The sequence below is a fragment of the Gymnogyps californianus genome, chromosome 6 (genome assembly GCF_018139145.2).
Source record: "Gymnogyps californianus isolate 813 chromosome 6, ASM1813914v2, whole genome shotgun sequence".
Classification (NCBI taxonomy): Eukaryota; Metazoa; Chordata; class Aves; order Accipitriformes; family Cathartidae; genus Gymnogyps; species Gymnogyps californianus.
This window is the reverse complement of record NC_059476.1, coordinates 6,847,390-6,869,571: the sequence shown is the minus strand read 5'-3', so window position 1 is coordinate 6,869,571 and position 22,182 is coordinate 6,847,390. Positions and strand designations below refer to the sequence as shown.

General features: G+C 37.7%; 1 protein-coding gene across 1 annotated transcript in view; it reads left to right on the top strand.

Annotated features, from left to right (window-relative positions):
• Positions 1–22,182, top strand: part of INPP5F (inositol polyphosphate-5-phosphatase F) — a 47,424-nt gene that overhangs the window by 5,242 nt on the left and 20,000 nt on the right. Inside the window, exons 2-6 of the mRNA XM_050899281.1 lie at positions 10,627–10,707; positions 17,897–18,033; positions 19,463–19,591; positions 20,290–20,457; positions 20,764–20,820. Of these exons, the coding sequence (XP_050755238.1) occupies positions 10,627–10,707; positions 17,897–18,033; positions 19,463–19,591; positions 20,290–20,457; positions 20,764–20,820 (572 nt within the window). The remainder of the gene's footprint in view (positions 1–10,626; positions 10,708–17,896; positions 18,034–19,462; positions 19,592–20,289; positions 20,458–20,763; positions 20,821–22,182) is intronic.

Genomic DNA, 22,182 nt, shown 5'->3' with positions numbered 1-22,182 from the left:
CCTTTCAATTAAGAAAGGTCTGCATCTGTCTCAAAGGCTTGTGGTTTTTCAATCTGTGAATACTGTTGTTCTTATTAGGTTCTTTCCCAGTTTAACAGCGTGGTTGATACTTCAGCTGTATGTGTAAGGAAACATTAAAACTTTAAGTGACTTAAGTTTTAAACTGTCTGAACTGTAGTAAAAAGCGACCATTTGTTTGATATGCCACTTTCAAAACAACTATTGTAGATTGGAATGTGATTTTTTTTTTTTTTGATGGTCTTTAATTGATACTATTAAGCATACAGGAGAGACCTTATGTTGCTGAAGTTATGCCCCAGAAAGAATGGTTAATGCTGTAGCTTCTTAAGATGAGAGGTTTTTTAAGACACTTACCTGAAGGTTTTGGGTGACTTCAGGAGGCGATTTGGTGGGCAGTGGGGCATTTGCTGGTAATGAAAGAGTGAGACTGACAACAAGAAAACACTTTCTCTTGCTTCTCTTCCAAACTGCTGTGCTGCATGGCAGCTGCAACAGGAGCCATGAGATGTCAAGGGACTCTGCAATAACTTCCACTCAATACTTCCCTCAAACTGTGAGACTTCTCAGATGGTGGTTTAGATTTTTCTTTTAGGAGCAAATTCTTCAGTGCAATATCAAACAGGTCTCAAACATAGCTTAATTAAATGTTGAATGTGTGTTTCAGAAACTCATTCTGTTAGGGTTGTGTATTGAGATTCAGGGCCCAGAGTTTGGCAGACTGTACTTTTTTTCCCTCAAATGTCTCAAAGATTTGAGACTACTGACAAAAGCTTTTTTCAGTGTTTAGAGGTTTAATGATTCATGTTTAATGTTATAAAGAACATGAATTTTTAATATAGATAGAGGTTTTTAGAGAATAAGGTACAAATTTGGTAACTCAAAATTTGCTTCTCATTAAGTGTTAAACTTGCTATAAACTTGTGATTTAAAATAAGTAGTTCTGTTCATTGAATGTTCTGGATTTGTTATAAAAATGCAAATGGTTATTCTAACGTCGTGGTTTAACCCCAGTCAGCAGCTAAGCACCACGCAGCCGCTTCCCCCTCCCAGTGGGGTGAGGAGGAGGAAAGGGGGAAAAAAAAAAGTAAAACTCGTGGGTTGAGATAAGAACAGTTTAATAACTGAAGTAAAATATAATACTAACAATAGTAATAATGAAATATAATAATAATAGTAATGAAAAGGAATATAACAAAAAAGGAAGGGGGGGGGGGGGAGAAAAAAACCAGTGATGCACAATGCAATTGCTCACCACCCGCTGACCGATGCCCAGTTAGTTCCCAAGCCGTGATCCACCCCTCCCGGCCAACTCCCCCCAGTTTATATACTGGGCATGATGTTCCATGGTATGGAATACCCCTTTGGCTAGTTCAGGTCAGCTGCCCCGGCCGTGCTCCCTCCCAGCTCCTTGCACACCTGCTTGCTGGCAGAGCATGGGAAACTGAAAAGTCCTTGGCTTAAGATAAGTGCTATTTAGCAACAACTAAAACATCGGAGTGTTATCAACATCATTCTCACACTAAATCCAAACCACAGCACTGTACCAGCTCCTAAGAAGAGAGTTAACTCTGTCCCAGCTGAAACCAGGACATCTAATTGAGAAATTCGCATGAAAACCCACTATCCTGGTATGGTAATCAAACTTGATCTAGGATCATTTAACTCTTCTCTTTTTTTTTTTTTTTGTTGTTGTTGTTTAAATAAACTTTTCCCAGTTTATTTTCAGTTGTGATTTAGCCATATCACTCCTTCAAGAATCATTTGCAAAAATCTTACCCAGGAAATAACACTTGTTGTAAGATAGAATATGAAAACAGAGCCCACTGAGGAGGGGTGTGCCTATGGGTATGTGTGGGTTTTTCTTCTCCCTCCATCTGTTTAAACCTTTTGTGAAATGCTCAAATTCCTGTCTGTGGAGTTAACACTTCCAGCTGATGGTCATCAGTTGTATCAGCTGGTCATGTTCTAATTATATCCTTATTTGTTAAAATCATTGCATTTCATGTGTCTTCATAGGAAACAAAGTAATAGGAAGAGAGTATCAAGAAGAGAAGAAATTGTTGGAAATAGTGCAAAAACCTTTTTTTATGAAAGCTCTGCTTTAGTAAATAGGAATACTAATACTCAATGATCAGTTGTATATTCTTGTTCCAAACATCTCTAATTCCTCCCCCAATAAAAACTGGGAGAGGATTTTTTTTTTTTCCCTGAAAAGCTGAACTGAAATGAATGGAATTCTACTTGAACACTTAGGTTTTCCTTTTAAGGAAGAAATCGTAGTTGAATAGAAGCCCTGAAACAGTGTGCATTGTCTCTTTGAAAAACTGAAAACAAGCCACTTGAACATACTTTGAGCTCGAAAACTTATGCTGTATTTTGGGTAATGTAGGAAGTCTTTATCTCTGATAAAATGTTTGGGGTAGTAGGCAAGATCATACTGAGATGCTGAAGTAAATTACATAGAGATGCCAGCATTGTGCAAAACAGAATTCTGAGCCAAATTTAAAAGTATATGACCTTTCCCAAGAGGTAGTTGCAAAATGTAAATGGCAAATGTGCTGGTCTGTCATTAATTGTTAACTTTCAGTTTGTTTTCTCCTTGTCTGTTTCTCAGTTTAGGAAAAAAAGCAACTTTCCCACATATGGCAGATGCTTAAGTTTTTCCCTATACTGACATGTCTTCCAGTAATGCTCAAATAATGTATTGCTCATTGTCACTTGATTAAATAGTCAATTTGTCTGCAACAGTTAAAAAAAAGAGGGGGATACGTGGTGTGTGTGGCATGAAATCCTTTGCTTTCTGTTCCTGAAACACACGTGCCAAATTTTTGAGTATAACTTCCTTATTTAGTGTTTGAAATGGTTGTTCCCAATCCATAATTCTTTTTCCGCTTTGAGTTTGATTAGTTGGGCAGTCAGAGAGGAAAGTGAATTATGGAGCGAGAAGAAAAGGTGACAGTGAGGGAAAACCTTACCTTGCTTAGAATTGGCTCACCACAGCTATACCAGTATTTCTCTCATGGCTGTTAAGAAGCATTAACATAGGTCAGTTCAGTGATAAATAAAACTATTTTTCGTAATCGTGAAATCCTTCTGTTCAATTAATGTTTATATTTCGATCTTTTGAGGATGAGATAGCTTTCTTGCATTCTCTTTTGAGTATAGCTGTAACTGTTGAGCAAAACCAGTGTATCTTCAGCAAGAGTGAACATAGTGTTTAAACTGTCAGTTTTGTAAGTAGGTTTGAATAAAATCTTTCTCCTGCCTTTCTGATAATCCTATTTACTTTGTAATAGGGAAATTAAAAAAAAAATGCAGACAACGTGCTGCTTTCCTAGCTTTAAGGGTATACCCACAAATAACTTGAGCTTTGTTGAAATCCTAGCTGAAAGTGGGAATGTGTGTTGGTCTGTAATAATATTAATTAATACAGTGTTGTTAGTTTTGGAAGGATAAAAGATATTATTTCCTTGCCTGTATCACTTCTGAGAAAGTATGTGTTTGCTAGCATAGTTCTGCAGTGTAGAAGGGAAACTGTAAAGTAAAAAAAAAAAACACCCCACTGAGCTTCAGTGACTTAGCGCCTATTCGTGTTTTAAGAGGGTCACGCTGGTCACTTATCTGAACGGTATTTACAGGTTTGTGGAAGAGGTGAGGAGGTGATTCTAATTTCAAGTGGTTGAAGTGCATCTAACAGCTTGTTGCACACATCTAGCCACCTACAACAATGGTCTCTAAAGTGGGGTGCACATACCTCGGGGGTGCACAAGACAATCCATTGGAGTATGGGAAGAAAATATTTTGTACCATTAATAAAGTTAAAATAAACATTATTTTTAAATTATTTTATCTCATCCATTTAAAACTTCCATTTTTGTGTATGTTTCATAATGTCTGTAATATTAGTACAGTAGAACATGTATATTTGTTAATAAATTATATACATATATTTGGGGTGCATGCTAAAATGTTCTTTTACTGATGTGGTATGTGATAAAAAAATTTGGAGACCACTGATCTACAGGGTCAAATTCTGTCTGGAGGGAAGATGCTTCACCTCGTAACAGCAACTAGTAACAGCAGTTTGTTACCACTTCTAGTACAGGAGTTCCTTGAGCAATTACTTGTAATACTGGATACTCTCCAGACAACTGCACATTTTCTGTATGTTTTTAAGTTTCCTGAGCAATGCCTGATAGCTTCAGGGGATTGTATAACTGCAACAGAATACAAAGAAGTTTTTCTTTATCAAAATGAGTAGTAAGGATTCATTTTTGTTAGGTACTTTCTCTGGGACTTGCATCCTGCTTTTGCAGCAATAATACAAACTTATGTTGTATACTCCCATCCCCACTGCTTTAAATCTGTCACTATACAACCTGACTTGTACTTCAAGTGTTCGTGTTCATCTAGTCTAACTTTGAGATTCTGAAGGAAAGTGTCCAAACAAACTAAGTCACTGTTTCATTTTCCTAGACACAAGTGGGTAGATGTGTACTGTGTAGTGTGCTGTGCTTCTACGGTTGAGACAGGCACTCTGTAAGAAACTTGCATTGAATTACTGTTTGGAAAACATGCTTCTCGTTACTGGAGGATAAGCAGGCTTTCTAGCAAGGCTGCAAGGTGTAGTAGCAATGAGAAGACTAACTGGGATTTTTTTGAAATCCTCCTAGTGTGGCCTAGCTGTAGGCTTCTTAAGGTGGGTGTGTGTGGGTGGCAGATTGGGGAGTAGTGGTGATTTAATTTCTCTCTTATAAAGCAAAGCATTTCAATTCTAAGTGATTGAGGGCTCTCAAGACTATAACACAGACAGCGCAAGCTGTGTAAGTGACAAACTAAAGATAATTAAAACAGGTGATTAGCTGAAGGGATCACTTGTTTAAAGTTTGGCGGAGAATATGCAAATAAATGAAGTTAACACTTCATGACTATTAAGAGCTTGTACTTGTAATACTAAATGTCTTAATACTCTTCCATCTTTCTGCAATTATAGTAGCTTAAATATAAATTTAGAAGTCTGTGTGGAAAGGAAAACTTAATTAGCCTAAGTTTTGTTTGCATTAGTAGTACTTTATTTCCTACAAGAGAAAGAAGTTCAAGTTTATACTCTTTAAGTCTTCCCAGTTAATTTGTAATCTCTTAATCCTGGCTAATATTTCAGAACACTATTCAAAGATGAGCTGGAACTTGGAAGCAGACTTTTTTTTTTTTTTAAAAGCCACAAGAGGTCATAAGGGTCAAATAGTGCTAATAATAAAGTCCTGTAGTTGTCTTTGATCCAAAGCAGACACAATTTAAAGAAAAAAATCTCCAATCTATTTAAAAATAGTATTGAAGTTTTTTCCTGAAAGTTAACACTTCGGGAGTCAAAAGTTACATTAGCAGAGCTGAAAGATTTACTTTGGCTATTTACAGTGAGTTACTCAGCTTTTACTTTTTATATATAAATGTCTATTGCTTGTGTTGAATGGTGAGAAGGATTGTGAGAATTGCTACTCTGTCAGGCTACGGAAAGAAATTTTGAGAAATAGCATGCACTTATGCCTGTGTTTATACACTTACGTATAAACTGAGCTTGAAGTTCAGTGACACTTTGTATGTTTTTATGCTGAGTACACTGACAGGAAACACTTTCTAGCCGAGGTCCGTTCCTGAAAGCCAAGAAAGTTTGAGGAAGATAAGAGGAGTGTGCTCCCTGAACTATAGCAAGATTGGAAGATAAATAGTTATTGCTATTCGATGGATTGAACCAGGCAGCGGCTCAGTAGTGAGGGCTGGATTCAAGTGATTACAAATGAAATCTTTTTTTTCTTCCTGCCTTCTCCCCAAAGGAAGCTGGCAGCCTGCCTCCTCAAACTCTCCAGACTTGTCTAGAGTCATTCAGTGTTGAGCAAGTGGCTTATCCCAAAGCAGCGGTTTGTTTTCTTATCAGAATTTGTGCCTGACCTAGGATCAACTCTGCTGGTGGTAGAGTGGAGAAAGAGCTAGAAAGCAGTTTTGGCTTTTGATGCTCTTCCAAGTTGCTTTTGTATCACCTCTTTCAGGGTTACGTTTGTGTAAACACAAAGAATTAAAGAAACTTTATCTGGCATTGCATGGCCCTGCATCACTGTCAGTAAGCTCTGAGGGGTGGCGGTGGAAGTAATCACATCAAAGCTGGTTTTGTTCTGAATTTGTGACGGAAGTTCTATTGTGCTGCAACTACAGTGCTGATACAATCACTGTGAATGGTAAACGTATTGTCAGTGATCGTTAATCTCTGACAAGAATCAGCAAAAAGAGGCAGTGTTTATTTCAATAGCTTGAATTTAGTTAGCGGGATAAGGGAAGGAATGAGCAATTTTGTACTTTGGGATGGAAACTTGGTAAGCAAGTACATACCTCAGAGTATTAAGGGCATGTGTTAAGGCCTATCAAACCCTGGCAATTATCTCAAATTAAAACATACTGAGGACACCAGAGAACTCCCTGAGCCAGGGAAGATCTTCCATGGGGCTCCGCTTGCTGCTCATAGTGACTCTTTCTGTGCACAGCTTCCTACTTTCTGCTTTGAAGGACAGTGACTGTTTTGACAGCGCTCATTATCACCAGCGCAATACTGTAAGAAGTCTGTTTCAACAACACTGTGTTGCAGTTTTTCAGGCTGGTAAGTCTTTATTCCTGGCTGGCTGAGTTTCAAGAGATCACTAGATGACTAGTATGACATCCATAGGAAGATAAGTTTGTGTGAGGAAACAAGAGTAACTGTATTGATAAATTGTATTTTACATTATATCTCAAAGCATTCAGTCTGTTTTGGGTGTAGAGGAAAGTCCAGGGTTTCCTTTGTTAGAGCCTTGTGGTAGTTAATTCTTATTGATAAGGCATTTCTTTAAAAAAAAAAAAAAAAATTCAAACTTGCCATGCGTTGTTTCAGTATTCAGCAGTCAGAAATGTGGCCACATGTCTCTTAGGTATGCTATCTGAAAACTTTTAACTGAGGATTTTCAGTTTTGTTTTATATGGTTACTTTCCCCCTTGGCTTTAAAAAGATGTAAATACTTTCTGTAACATGTATCACTGTCTACCAACTTATGCTGCCTCTTAAATTCTGCTGTATTTTACAGTTAAAGACTAATCTCCTACAGGCTTTCTTGGATATCTGTATATTTAAAATTGTTACATAAGCAAAGATTAAGTGGTTATAATTTTCAAAGATACAAGATGGTGGCTGAAGATTGCTGCTGCCAGAATTGCCAGACAGACCAAATGACTGCAAGTGAACAATCTTAAGCAATTTTACAGTATTAAACAAAAGTTGGAGACTGCTTCTTCCGAAACAGGGTAAATAGGACTGCACTCAACACGAAAGCCTGTATTCTTTGGGGGTGGGTGGGGGAATGATAGTTAAACCTTTTAATTTGGTTCATCCATCTTACATTTCCAGAATGTACTCTTCAAGAGCAAGAGGTTCATGTCGGTATTTACTGTAGTGATATTTATTCAGCATGATTGGGTGTTGGCTCTGAGTCGAGATATGGCTGTCACGCAGGAAATTGAGCTATAACCAGTAACAAAGTTCTAACCAGAAGGTCAGAACCAGATGTGTTTTATTTAGTTAAAACAACTTGCTTACTTCTATGCTGTCACATATACTTTCCTATAGAAAATTCTCTAGAAATACTGTAAGAACAAAAAAAAACTTGTGATACTGTCACCAAAGAAAGTCAGTGTGATTCCACAATTGGTATTTTTTCACAGCCTACATGCATTTCTCCTGTAAGACTTCTTTGCATCTAGGTTTTCTTGTACACTGAAAAAAACATGTTAATCTCCTCAAATGTTGCTAAATATGTGTCACTTTTTTCCTATGCCCTGCCCTCCCCATGGAAAATTTTCTTGAAACAGTCAGCCTTCACTATTAGTAGCTTGATAATCACACTTATCTCAAGAGTCAGTGCCACTCAGCTGGTGGATCCATATTTGCTGTCTTTAAACTCTTAAAGTGTAATGTGCATTTAACTCCAAATGCATTCCTTCCCCCACCCCCCCCAAAGCCTGTCCATACTTTAAGTGAACATAGGAATCAGAGTTTAGAGCCGGTTCTCATTGTGCCTCTGCACTACTAGGGAGAAGTATTCCTGTAGAAGTCTTGGACTTTGCATATGATTATGTCTAGGGCTACATATGTCAGGGTAACCCACAAAACTAATAGAACAGCTACAGAAGACCCACTTGTCCTACAGTCCCTGATACCAGTTTCCTTATGTCGTTTTGCAGGCAAGTCTAAACTATCGTTTCCTTATATCTGTAGCTAAAAAAAAAAATAATCTTGTTTTCTCATTTTTTTAATCTATTGTAAGTTACTGGAAGAAGACTTCACTTACTATCCAAGCTTTCCTACTAGTATCTCTTGTCATAGCAAGAAATCAGTGGTTTAAAAAGACTTAGATGGTATTCTAGATTACTAGGTTTGTAGTAGCTATGGTAAACCTTCAGTAGTTTGGTTCTTTAAAGTCCTCCTGTGCCTAGCTTTTTTTGGCTGCTTGATGTATCTAGCTGGTTTCTAGCTCTCACAATGGAATATGAGTTGCAAAGATAGCAAAAAGTAAATGAAGTCTGAGACAGTACAGGTCTAGAAAATTCCCAGGGTGAAGACAAGACTCTGGGATTGTGTGGGTGAACTGGGAAAGAAGGTGGAAGACTTGGGAGTGAGGAAAGCTGCCTGTGTTCCTCTTTCCTCTAAGTTTGGTAGTGCAGATTTTCCACTCAGCATACAGATGCTCTCGCACGTTATTTGGACTGAAACTCTGAGCTCAGGCTGTCCTAGAACTGGTTTTGTATGAGCACAAGTCTTTGGCATACGGATACAAGATGAGTTTAGGTACTTCAGCGAGGTTTGAGGGTAAATCAAACTGTTCACACTGTCATAGCCACTGTCGCTTATTTCCTGGTGCTCATCTATCTGTATTAGTCTCCTTAAGAACTTCATTTAATTATGGCATGATTCATGCTAGGTTCTGTACAGGCCAGGTAACTGTCTGTAGCACTCTTATGTTGAAACAGGAAGAACCAGGAGTTTCTCTGCAGATACAGTCCATTAAATGGTACAGCCTGGTTACACACGTTAATTGTAGCTCTGTACTGCCTCCTGCAAACATAGCTTTAAATTCTGCTACCATGTGCTCTTAGTTCTTGTCTGCATACAAGCACATGTGATATATCCCATTTAAATGAGTTCAATTTAATCTATCCTGACTTAAATTATTTCTATTGTATCTCATGTAAATGCTTGTATTTAATGATGAAATTTGCGGAGTCTAGTTTACTATTAAATGTTATGCTGAAAGCTAGGAATAAATGTGTGTTCTTGGAATAGCAAAGTCTCAATTACAAATGTTTCAAGGAGGATACAGTGTTTGAAAATAGGTACGTAGAAAGTATCAGACTGACTATGAGTTGTCACCTACAGATCTCAGACTTCCAAGAAGAAACTAAGGTCTTGTAAATAAAGTATGTGTAGGTGGATGATTTGTACTCTTCTGTATCTTAAGATACTGTGTGAGTTTGTTCTTTCAAATGTTCATCTACTTACACCGGGAGCTAAGATATTTAATTTGTCTGGATGTTAAAACTGGAGAAACTCGTCCACCTTGGAACAAGTGAGTTTTGGTAGATAATAACAAGCTTCTTGTCCTTCTTGGTATAGAAAAACCTTGTAGTCTCCTTTGCCTTTGCGAGTTTGTTCTCTCCTACACAGATATTAATTGCTTTTAAGGATTTGTCTTCAGTTAAATTTCGTAAGTCAAATATTTTATTCTTTCCCACAGTCTTGAACTCTTGAACAGGTACTACACCACAATTAGAAACTCTTACTGAGTATCAACAATGTGTGCCTGTGTGACCACAGGATACTTTTCATGTTTATGCTATCTTACTGACTTGCATCAAGTGATGGCTTGAATGCGTGTTGAGAGGAGTACCCTTCACAGATTAGAAAGTTGATAGTGTTGCCTTCCTGCTTTCTCTTCTACTTCCTGTGTGGGTCACTGGAATTTTTGAACAGTAGGAGAACTAGAAACCTAAAACTTAACTTTGTACTTCGGTATTCCATGTAGTTGTTGAGAGTTTTAACAAAAGAGGAAGTGTGTGTATGTGTGTGCATGTATATAGAAAGAGGATGTGAAACTAATAGTAATTGGATAGGTATGGGAGAGAGCTGGGGCTGAAAGTTAACATCTGCTAGGTTTTTGAAGCTACATTATTAACTTAATGACCCGTATTCAATTTCACTATAGCCATGTAAAATTTCAGTTAAGTTACAAATTCTGATGGATATTAGAAGAATTAAGCCGCCATTAAACTGAATTACCATAGCCCAAAACAATTATGTATTTTTTTTGGAAATAGGTGGGGTAGGGCTTTAAACTGGAAACTTAGTAATTTGGTCATAGCTACTTGGTAACAAGCAAAAATTGAACAGGGTATGTATCTATTCTTATTGCAGGAATCGTGGTGTATTTTCTACCCTCTAACGTGGGGAAAGTGGAAAGAATGACCATCGCTGGATTAATTGTCCTGTTGAATTTACTTTAAAAAAAACAGGAACTTTGTTCTTTTTTGCAGCCACTGATCTTCTGTTGGCTTGGAATCCCATTTGTCTGGGCCTGGTAGAGGGAGTCATTGGTAAAGTTCAGCTTCATACAGGTATGTGGTTGCTTGGTTGTTGTCCCCATGTCCTGTGTCCGTGTTGTGTGTCATGTCCTGTCCCTGCCCGCCCCTCGTCCCCCCTGTCCCCCCCCCCCAATGCACTTTGTTTTAAAGTCAGTGATACTACAAATAATACTGTGTAGCTCAAATGGAATGATGTAGTGTTCTTTGCAACAGAGGAGTACTCCCCAACTATGTGAACTTGTCAAAGTGATTATATTATAGCTGCAGATGCAAATTCCCTATACTTTCCAGTGTATGTATTTTGGTTTGTCACAGTCTTGTAAAAATGGAGAACTGCATTCACAAAGAGTAGAAATTTGTGTTTGACGTTCTATCTGAGGCTCCATGTGAGACGTATAAAATTCTTGCACCTTTTTGAATAATCCTTTCAAGCAGTTTTTGTTGTTCTCCTATGGTACAGTGCAAAAACTAATGATGGAAGTTTTCACAAAAGTATAAGGCTTGAATTCTCAATGCTATATGAAAACCTGAAGAATAATTACTACCTTGGTAGATGGCTATTTGAGAATAAAAGGAACACAAACTTATTTGTAGTTAAATGTAAGACATAGCTATAAAATGAAATCAGGTGTAGAATGCATTGTGGTTTAATGTTAAGCCTGTCTTTAACTGATTCTAGTACCTTTTTCCTGTAAAATAAGGTCAAAGCTCTTTTAGCTTCGGTCAGCTGCAAATTCCTGTAGCCATAATAAATATTTATTTTGATATATACCAGATTTGTCTAGAAAGATTCTTCTGCCAGTAGAGCTCTGGATATCTGTTTACTGACTCTGCTTCACTTACTGTGTGCTGTTCTTTTTGTGAATGCTTAGACCCTGCATTTAAAGTAGTGCCTGGCAATATGATCAATACAGGTAAAGTTTCAAGTGTGTTCCAGGATAGCGGGATGGATTAAGTGCTGAAATGGATCAGATGTTTGTGGTCCGTTGAATAGAAACAGATTAGTCAAGATGGCAGTGGCATACTAGCAGTAGGGGAGGAAGGAAAACAGGGACTGGTACACCACTGCATAAGCGTATGACAGATCTTGTTCTAGGAAATGCTTGGCTCCATAGTTACTGTAACCCCTAGGTCTTGTTTCTGAGAGTGATAGTTCAGAGCCCATATCTCCATGAAACTTATGATCACGTCCTCTTTCCAATTGCATCGCTTCGTCTTTGAGTTTCACCTGATATTTTTGTCTGTGCTCATTCTACAGATCTATTCAGCTATCCCTTTTCAGATCTGATGATATGAAGTGGTTCAGACTCTGCCATCTCACTTTCTCCTCTCATCCAGGTTGTGTCTGCTGTTCAGCATGTGCTGTTCATGATGGGTGATGGCTAAACTCCAGTAACGACCTCTTTCTGCTGTGGGAAAATGCTCAATGATTGTTTTCAGCATGGGTTTTTTGTTGTGGTTTTTTTTTTTTAACCCAGCACTTAGGCACACAAAGGCCTCCCACCTCTCTCTAGGGAGTCTAATATAAAAGCCTTTGAAGGGGGAGACCTTGTCAAATCCTTTCTGGAAGGTCTAGTATGTTATGGCAACCCAATATCCTTGCACGTGTGCTTATTGTGAGGCACTTCCTCTGCTTATGAACGCTGAGTTGAAACTTTCCCTAGCATGTGACACTTCAACAGGTGCCAGCTTGCTGTTGTCAAGCAAATTAAGATTATCAGGTAATAAGCCTGATATCTGGTCTTCTTTCCATGTGTCCTATAGAGCTACTGACTCAATTATGCTCATCCAGGCACTCCATTCAGTTGCTGCTTAGGCCAGTGGAAGCATTTTGTTTCCTCTGCCTTGTTCAGATGACACCATCACAAATTGTTCATAGACTATCCTTCTTGTTGCCGATATTCTGGTATTTAGTGATGCAACTGTCCTGTAAACAGACATTTATTTTCTACCTTTAAATGTTGAAGAAAGATACCATCTCCAGCTATTTATCCTTAATCTTCTGCTCAGAACTACTGCTCCCTTGAATCTGCTGACAGTTGCTGATGGGTGTCCTCCATCGGGCTGCAGTCAAAACAAGAGGACTGAGATGTCTTACATAGGACTCTTGAAACCCGTTATTGTCAATGAACTCTCACTTGATCGTATTCAAGTGCGGTTTTATGTAATCCTCTAGCTTGAATCATCTAGCGCTCTGTAACAGTAACCTGTCTTCATTACTTATTCTTGTATCAATCTTTGTCACCTGGAAACTTTATCAGCAGAATTTGTATAAATATTTAACATTGCTGGACCATTATCTCCAGACATAGTAAGAGTACTGTGCTGCGGAAGCTGGGCGAAATGCTTTTCTCCCAGAGCTCATCTGGAACAGGAGGACTTGCTCTGATTTCTTCTCCCCTGCCCTGAGACTGTAAGGATCAGAAAACTTAATCTGAAGCTCTTTTGGCTAACTAGAGTCCTGTATAGGCTTGTCCTGCTCAGGACCTTGTTATTAGCTATTGTTGGAAAGAAATACTGGTGTGTTTTAAAAATGCTTAGCACATTCTGACTAATACTGGAAACTTTAAATACCTTTTTAAGTATTGAAGTTGCTACCAGTGCACTCTAAAGCTGTCACTAAGCCTGTATGCACTTTAATATCTTGGGCATAGATCCTTATATGTTCTTGAAAGATTTGCTTAATGCAAGAATACTGGAGTAGTCCTAAGATGACCTTGAAATGTCCCTGTAGTCAGTCTTGGGCAGTTCTTAATTTAGCATTGAAATACCCTTGCCAACTTGCTGTAACTAGGGATGGGATTTAATTTACTCTTAATCTTGCTGGTTTTATTGCTGCCCTAGTACAGGAGAATTTGTAGGAAAGCTTCTGTGGCAGGGAAGCAGTCTCATAGAAACCAGCTAGCCAATATTACATGGTTTATTTTTTAATTCTTTAAAGAATTTTTGCCATGAGAGGGTCAGTTGTACATCTGGACGTAACTGTACACTCACATTGGAGATGAAAGTCTACTTAAAGTATCATTTGGTTCTTCCCCAATACTGAATGTTCTTAAACATTAAGATGCTTTTTGGGGGGAGAAAAAAAACCCAAACAACAAAACCTTAATTGAATAGCAGAATGCAAGGATGTGGTCTCTTACCTTTTTCTGGCCCATCCCAAGATGACTTGTAAGAAAATGTTGAGTAAAAATGGGAATAGAAGGAGAAGAATTTTAGGATGTGTTGTAGAGATAAGTTACTGAAACAGATCACTGCCCACTTTCTTTGTACAGATGTACAATTAAAATTGTCTCTGCATGATCTTCCCATATAGAGGCAAGCACATCTCTTGCATAAACAGGGTCTCCTTTATAGAATATTAATTTTGTTTTGTGGTCCAGTTAGTGTGCATACATACAAAATATAAGTGTAGCCACTCAATTTCCTTTCATCAAAATCCCAATACAGAAGTAGAAAGAGGTTGTGTTATTTTTTGTTAGAATAGAAAGTAGATACTTTAATCCACTGAAATGGTAATGGTGGCCTGAAATTGAATCACTTTTGATCAGAGGCTACTTAGCGAGTTGATCAAACATTGTAGTGCTAGAATATGCTCAGAGTTAATACTGTATATCTAACTATAACCAAAGCTGGATTTCTTAACCAGTTCCAGCAACTTCCACTTAACTCATTCATTGCCACCACACTTTTTTCTGTTTCTTGGTCAAAGCACACTCCTATGCAGTTTAATGTCTGTTCTTGCATCAATTTGGTGTGCTCTTTCAGTGCTGGTTAATTAAGACCCAAATTAAACACTGCTGGCAAAGCTCCATAGACTCAGTAAACAGAAGGGAAGTGGAGTTCCTCCTTCCCTGTCCCCAGGAAAGGAAAGCTTTTGTTGTTAGCATGCCTCTGGATCTTGATAGAAACAATGAGTGGTTCAGCATCTGAAATCTCTTCAATGAGATGTAACTGCTGCCGTTTCTAACTTCATCCAATCAACAACTTAAAACATTCTTTTTGCATGCAACTAATTTCTAAGTTATTCAAGTAACAAAAAATAAGAAAATGGTAGTGTGGAATTTCTTGGCTAAAATCAAAATACTTGCAAAAAGCAGCATTTATAGTAAACCTATGTGCAGTTTAAGAAAAGTTACTGCAAAAGCATTTGGGGGAAACTAAATAATAGATTGCTTGGGAAGTCTTAGAGAATAAACAGCAGAGGTGTACTGACAGTGTTGAAGCAAAAGAGGAGCTAAATTCCTGTTTTAGTGAGCTTACTTTAGATATAGTACTTTAGTTGTTGCCATCTACTCTGCTATAGTTCATAAAACACTAAAAAATAATATTAGATCTTAAGAGATGGTTGATTTAAAACATGCACTCTTCTGGAATGACATGTTGCTGTAGTGTTCTCCTGTACACAGCACACCTCCCACATTGAGTAGACAATAACAATTTTTTTAAAAGCTATTCTATGGAACTACTTTTTTTATCTGCAGAAGCACATACTCTATTTGGGGATTCAGTTATTTAGATATTGCTGGCAATTATAATATGCTGCTCCTATGGCTATTGTTGAAGCTTTTATTGTAGGGCATACTTTATCTGCATAATTACTTCCTGACTGTTTTCTTTTTATCTGCTAGGGAATTCCTGTTTTCTTTCAATGTTCTGTGGCTCTGGCTATAGTACAAATAGTTTTGAAATTTACACCAAGATGACTTTGAGTGCATTTAAAAGTGATAAAAGGATACAGAACTCACTTGGCTGTATTAAGCTCTTAAGTTGTTGTTTACTGCTACCAGGGTTTGTTAATATGAGGTAAACTGAAGAGTAGCCAGAGATTTTTTTCTTTTCCAGTTTTCACTAAGGTGTATCTGCTTAGAAATGCCTTTACGTTATACTTTTTTCCCAATGGAATCATATTGATTATTTCACTGGAGCTCTAGATGGTATCCTTTCTTAAGAGTATCTGTTTTGTTTGTTGACATACGCTAGTGATCTCCTCATAGGAGTAAATTGTGTGGCTAACCTTCTGTAGGTGGGAACGGATGAGATTATAGGACTGCCCAACAGGAATATCTGTCTGGATGCCCTATTGTACAACCCTTCTGTAAGCTTGGATTGCCCTGGATTTCCAGAGACTGTATTGTTTTCGCCTACTGGAAAGCAATATAGAAAACGGTAGACCTTCTTTTTAGATGAAGCGGTAGACATCTTCATCTGTTGCTGGTGTTTTTGGCAGCATTTCAATTTCCCCTTCTTAAAAGGATTTTCTTACCTATTCATTGGTCTTCTCACTGTTGCATAGAATCTGTCCTGTTTTCCTCCACTTCCCTTTTCTTATTTCCACCTTACCCCCGTGGTTGCTAGGTGGAATGCTGGAGGCAAAGGCAGGTATTCCTCAAGTCATGTTGCCTGTACCTGTACAGAAAAGCTGTTTCAGCACCTGCTGTCAGTGAGGATAACTGTCTTGCTGGCATTTGCTGTCACTCTCTTGCCCTTATTTGTTATCCTTTGACCAGTTTTTAGGAGACTATGCTTATGTCACGGCTTTGAGTAACCTGGTCCAACCTCAGAGCTCACCCTGCTTGAGCAGGGTGACATCCTGAGATCCCTTCCGACCTGACTTGTCTCTGATCCTATAGAGATTATGATTCCGATGCTGTGTTCGGGAAGTAGTGCAGGACTCCCTTTAGAAGATCACATGCATTAAAGAAGTGGTACATGTCTTCATTCCCCTTCCCCTCCTCCCTTTTTGGGGGGCAGCCTCTGGTTCTCATAGCGCCTTTGTAATTATGAGGATCTGTAATTTTTAAAGGCTTCTTAGTACCCAACATAAGCACATCTCTTTTCTAAAGATAGTAATATGGAATCAAAATAAGGAGTGGAGTGTCATAATGCACGGTAGTCTATTACAATGATTATTCCTTTTCTTTAGATAGAAGAAACTGCTGCTTATGCCTAACTTCTCAGATTTGGGTTGAAGTGTTCAAGGTTTTTTATTGCAGTTATTGGAAAGATGCTTACAACTTTGATAGAGCTTTAATTCTATGCTGAGAGGATATCGGAAAATCTGGGAAAGAGAACAATTCTTGGTGTCCTATGCCTTAAAACACATTATCCTGGGTTTTTCTTAAGCACTCAGAGGATAAAATACTGTTTAGAATTTACTGAGCAAGGAAAACAGACTTTGTATTTGCTATAAAACCTGTAAATAGATTTTTTTCAAAAGCTATATATTGTATTCAAAGGCATAATACATGACACAATCTACTGTCACAACTGTGTAAGCATATTTAAGTCTACCATAGCAGACTTTTAGTGTCTGTGTATGACCTCTTCAGTTAAACTCAGTCGGTTGCTTCTCAGTTGGGAGAAATAGTGAGTGTATGTCTGTGTGTCTAAGATTTTCTGTGCCTTTTCCATCTCTGTTAACAGAACTTTCACTGTTGACTGATAAAAGCCCAGCATACTACTAGCATGCTACTGATCTAACCAAGGGACTAAAATCTAGGAAGTTAATGTCCAGGCATTATTCAGCAGTCAGTGGGAACTTTTGTTCTGTTTCCTTGTCTCTTTAAAGTGTTGAAGCTATAATTGCAAATGTTGTAGATTGAGTATGTGTATGGAATGCACCTGTTACTGATATCTTCATTAATCTTTGGCTCATTAATTTCTACACCACTTAGGTGCATATACTTCAGGAATGATATTGTGAAGCTTTAAACATACATGAGTTGCTTTATGATGCAGTCTGTGTTTGCTCACCAGATGTCTTAACTCATGAATCTTGTAATCAGATGTTACCCATGTCTGTCTTGTTTGCTGTTTTATACACAACAGAAGGTACAAAGGGAAAATCTTATCTTGCTGTCTGTTGAGCTCCAGTTATTCTTTTCAAATTGTACTGTCATTAGTGACGTTGGTGGGAATGTGCATCATCCTAGAGATTGCCTAATTGCTATAGATGAAGCAGTGGTAACTTCTAATGGGTAAGTCTATGAAATAGTTAATATCCTTATTATATTAGAGATGGAATAAGTATTCGTTTTTAGAGTGGTTTTTTTATTGCAATGCATAATAACAAAATATAGCAATAGTGAATCATCATTCACTGGAATCTTCTAGCCAAATGGTTCCTGGCAGGGGTTTTACACTGGGGAGAAGCTTCTGGCAGACTAATCAAAGTAAATGCCTGACAGACAAATCAAAGCATCTACTAATCTTTTTCCAGATTTACCGTGGTGGCTACTTTTAATTCGTCAGAAAGCATTGATTGGCAAACTTCCAGGAGACCATGATGTTTGCAAAATAACAAAGATCGCAGTGATTCCACTTTCTGAAACAGAACCTCAGGATCTGGAATTAGAGGTATGACTATCTTCAATGAATTCTGACTTTCCCTCTTCTGTTGCAGTGAAATTTAAATGTGAAATATAATAGTTAAATAGATGCCTCTTATCTCTTTTTCCTGGTATATGCAGACATATTAAACATTTTGAGCTCTTTAAATACTGTTTTTTGATTAAAAGTTTTTATTTTTTAAATAGAAATCACAAGTTCTGCTAGGGAGGGAAATTACAATAAAATTATACCCAAATTTCATAAAGACCCTTGAAAATACCACACAAGAACAAGATTTTATTAGTGTAATTGAGCAACAGATCATTTGAGGATAGAACTCAATCCACTGGAATCATCTAAAGGGACAAAGCTGTAGACTAGGACAGGAACCTTTTGGTTTTTTGCTTAAAAAAGAAAGCTTTCCTGATTACCTCTTAATAACTAGGATGGTAGGACGTTCAGTAAATCCTAGTACTCTAAGATGATGTACACTGTGGTTAGTAGACTGTTGGGAGAACAATTCTGTCTTCAGGCTTCTTTTTTGAGTGTGTGTGGCCGGGGGGGATGATGACAGGGGGACAGGATGACTTGTGATAGTCTCTATCATGCCTGTATGACAGCATGAGAATCCTTCCCTGAAGAGCGAAAGAGTAACATGGAATCTCCAAAGCTTTGGTGGAACTCTAGGAGCATGAAGAGCTGCTGAAGTACTGCTTCAGAGTTTGGGCATTAGAACCTCCCAGGGTCTGGGATACAAGAATGTGACTTGAAATCTAGATACAACACTTTCCTGTTCTTAGTTGTGTAGGCAAGAACGTACCGCATCCACTAGGTGCTTCTGTGCCTAGAAACCTGTACAAGAACTCCGATTTGCAGTGCCCTCTCCCAAGTACTTCAGCTCTCTTATTCATGAGGTCATCTCCGAATATCTCGAAGATAGGGCTTTATGTGTGTGTTTTTTGGGGAAGAAGCTGTCATATCTTTGCCCTTTGAATCAGGAGAGAGTATATATATATATATTTTTTTTTTTTTTTTTAATGGATGCTCTTGCTTCCATCCTGTTTTGGAATCTTAATTCTATAACTTGGCTTCAAGGGAAACTCTTACTTTAAATGTTGCAGAATTTTCTCCAAAAGAGAATGGATAAAGGAAAGCCAATAGAATTGAGTAATACTAATTTACGCTGTAATTTGGGTGGGAAGTTGAGGTGGTCTGGATACTCAAGTCATGTCAAATTGAGGCAGACATTCTCACAATCACAGGAAAAAATGCCTTTTATAAAAAAAGAGAGAGAATTATGCTATAGATGGAAACCTGCATGTTCCCCCTGTATTTCAGAGTGTCTCCCCTAGGTCTGTGAACATTGCAGTCTTGCTTTTGTAGACTTTAATTAAAATTTCCTTGAACTTTTTAAAGAGTATTTAAGTATTGGATTTAATTCAATATCATTATTTAGCTTTGCAAAAAGCACCATTTTGGGATAAACAAGCCGGAGAAGATTACACAGTCCCCAGATGACACGAAATTTCTGCTGAAGACTCTTACTCAAATTAAATCAAATGTTTCTGCTCCAAATAAAAAGAAGGTAAAGCTTTCTACCGTTTTCTTGTTTTTTTCAAAATGTTTAGTTGATAATTCAAAGGTTGTGGTGGATGATAAGATGGAGTACTAAGACCTAAAAAACTAGTGCAAAACTGCAGAATGTGCAGCTACTCTGTCTTGAAGTTCAGTTTAATTTTTGATTATTTAACTGTGGCTCTTCTATGATTTCTCATTTTGTAATTATACAATTTTGGCATAATTACTAGTAGAGTGTCTTCTTACCAGGACTAGCTTCTAGTGGGATTCTAAACTTCTACAAATTGCTCTGCGTAAGCATCTCTCTTAGAATAGGAGACAAAATTGGGTGCACAGTTCCTCAGAGAACATCATACAATCTTATCAAAATGCTTTTAACACAATAATGGCTTGGATTAGAAAGTCCAAACAATATTTCTTAAAATTAGAACAGGTAGATGCAATATTTCGTAGAAACTCTTGAGACTGAAACATACTAGTTGAATGGAAGCTCCAAAAGTTTCAGAGTCTTACTGCTAAAAGTAATAGTATGATATTTCTGAAGATGCTGTCCCTTGTGTTTATCTCTGCTAGGAATTTTAACACCCTGCTCCTCAATGGGAAAATGTGTGTCCTACAAGGTTAGAAATGGCATTTAGCAAATATGGCTGGAGTCTTATGTCTTTCTCTTTGATTGAAAAAGCAAGCCATTACTTTTTTTTTCAGATTAAAGAAAGCAAAGAGAAAGAGAAGCTGGAGAAGAGATTATTGGAGGAGTTGTTCAAAATGTTCATGGATTCAGACTCCTTTTACTATAGCCTGACCTATGACCTAACAAATTCTGTGCAGAGGCAGAGTGCGTGTGAGAAAACTAACTTACCACTGTGGCGAAAAGTAAGTTGTTTTTTTTCCTTTTGGGAGATGTGCTGTTCAATAATGTATGTGGTCCAAACTTGACTGGTCGCATTCTCTGCTGCTATAATCTACAGCAACTGAGATCTTGCCCTGTAAGCAGCTTCAGTGCAAGGAAATGAAACAAAGGTCTCCAGCAGCATGTCTTGAACTGAACTGTTATATTCAAAAGCAGTGAACACTAGACTTCTGTGCACAGCTGTAGTGAATAACATTAATGTCTTTACCAAAGATATTGCCAAACCTTAATTAAAATATTGCAAAAACTGCCCTTCTTGTTTTACACAGGTAGATGACAGATTCTTTTGGAACAAGCACATGATTGAAGATCTCATCAGCATTGATGTGAGTCTTATTTCTAACAATAACGTGTATTATGAGAACCATTCGTTAGTTTTAGTTGAAATGTTTACTTAAGGCCTCATACAAGTTTACTTAAAAACCTGCTTGGCAAACAGGTCAAGATCAGGGCTGTGCGTTCTGAAGCTGAGCAGCTGGCATTACCTTCTTTCTCCAGCCAGCCTTCCGGCAGCCTTCTAGTTAGCCTGTGATCATTGCTAATGAATGAACATCAACTGAATTTAAAATTTTATTACAATAAAGCAATGCAGAATAACTTGATGTGTGATATGTTTGTGCTGATTTCTGAAGGTAAACTTAAGATGTATTCATCTGTGAAATGGATTATCCCTGGACAGAGCTGAACTTGAGGAGGAGGAGGAGCCAGAAAAGAAAGAAACTCTAAATTCCAAAGTCTTCTTGAGACAAGATTTTTGTTTTCCTAAGTGGAGAATACTGTTTTTCTCCTTGAACAGAGTAGCTGATCAACGTAACAATAGTGTAGAACAAGTTGTTCTGAACAGCTGTTCAGAGTAGATAAAGCATTTTCCTGGCTAATAAGCACATAAAGAAACATAGAACAACCACTCTTTCTCTTCAATATATGATCTCACTTCTTTTTAAATTAACCTTGTAGATAAAGGACTGAGTTACTAACTACTATATGCCAGTTTAGACTAAGTCTTAGGTTCTTTTAAAGATGACAGCAGACATCTTACCTTATGCCCTGCATCTCTCTTTCATTAATAATTTTACATACTCTAATGGTTATGGAGTCAGAGCAGGGTAAACCTGGATGCTCTGTGGAAAGTTGTGTATAATGCAGGAGTTTAGTTGTATTTTTCATGTTGTAAGATATAAATGGATAACCTTGAATTAGTAGGGAATTCAGATCTCAATTCTCTTTAAGAAATTGAGGTTTTAGGGTGACAAAGCACTAATGTGCAGAGTCCTGAACCAGTTGGCTTGGGTACAAAGTTGGCCCATATAAAGCTTATGCTAATATGTTTTGCTGAAAACAGGCTAACAACATTACACTTTTAAGTTTTTATCTATCTACCTATATAAATGTAATATACTGTATGTCCACGCAGAGGTTGTAAAACTACCTTAAAGCAGAAACTAGGTAATAAATTACCTATGTTTCCTGCTGTATCTGAACTGACTACTCATGTCAAAGACAAGGAGAGTTACTACTTTAAGCTTTTAATGTGCTTAAACATCAGATGTAAGGTTGTATTGAAAACTCCCTTTGGGGAAACTGGAAAAGAAGCTTTTAAATATTGTAGGGTTTTCTTCTGTCCCTAGATAGCTGGGAATAGAGGAGGACTCTTTGCCTTGTCTTGCCTTGATTCAGCTTGCTTCATC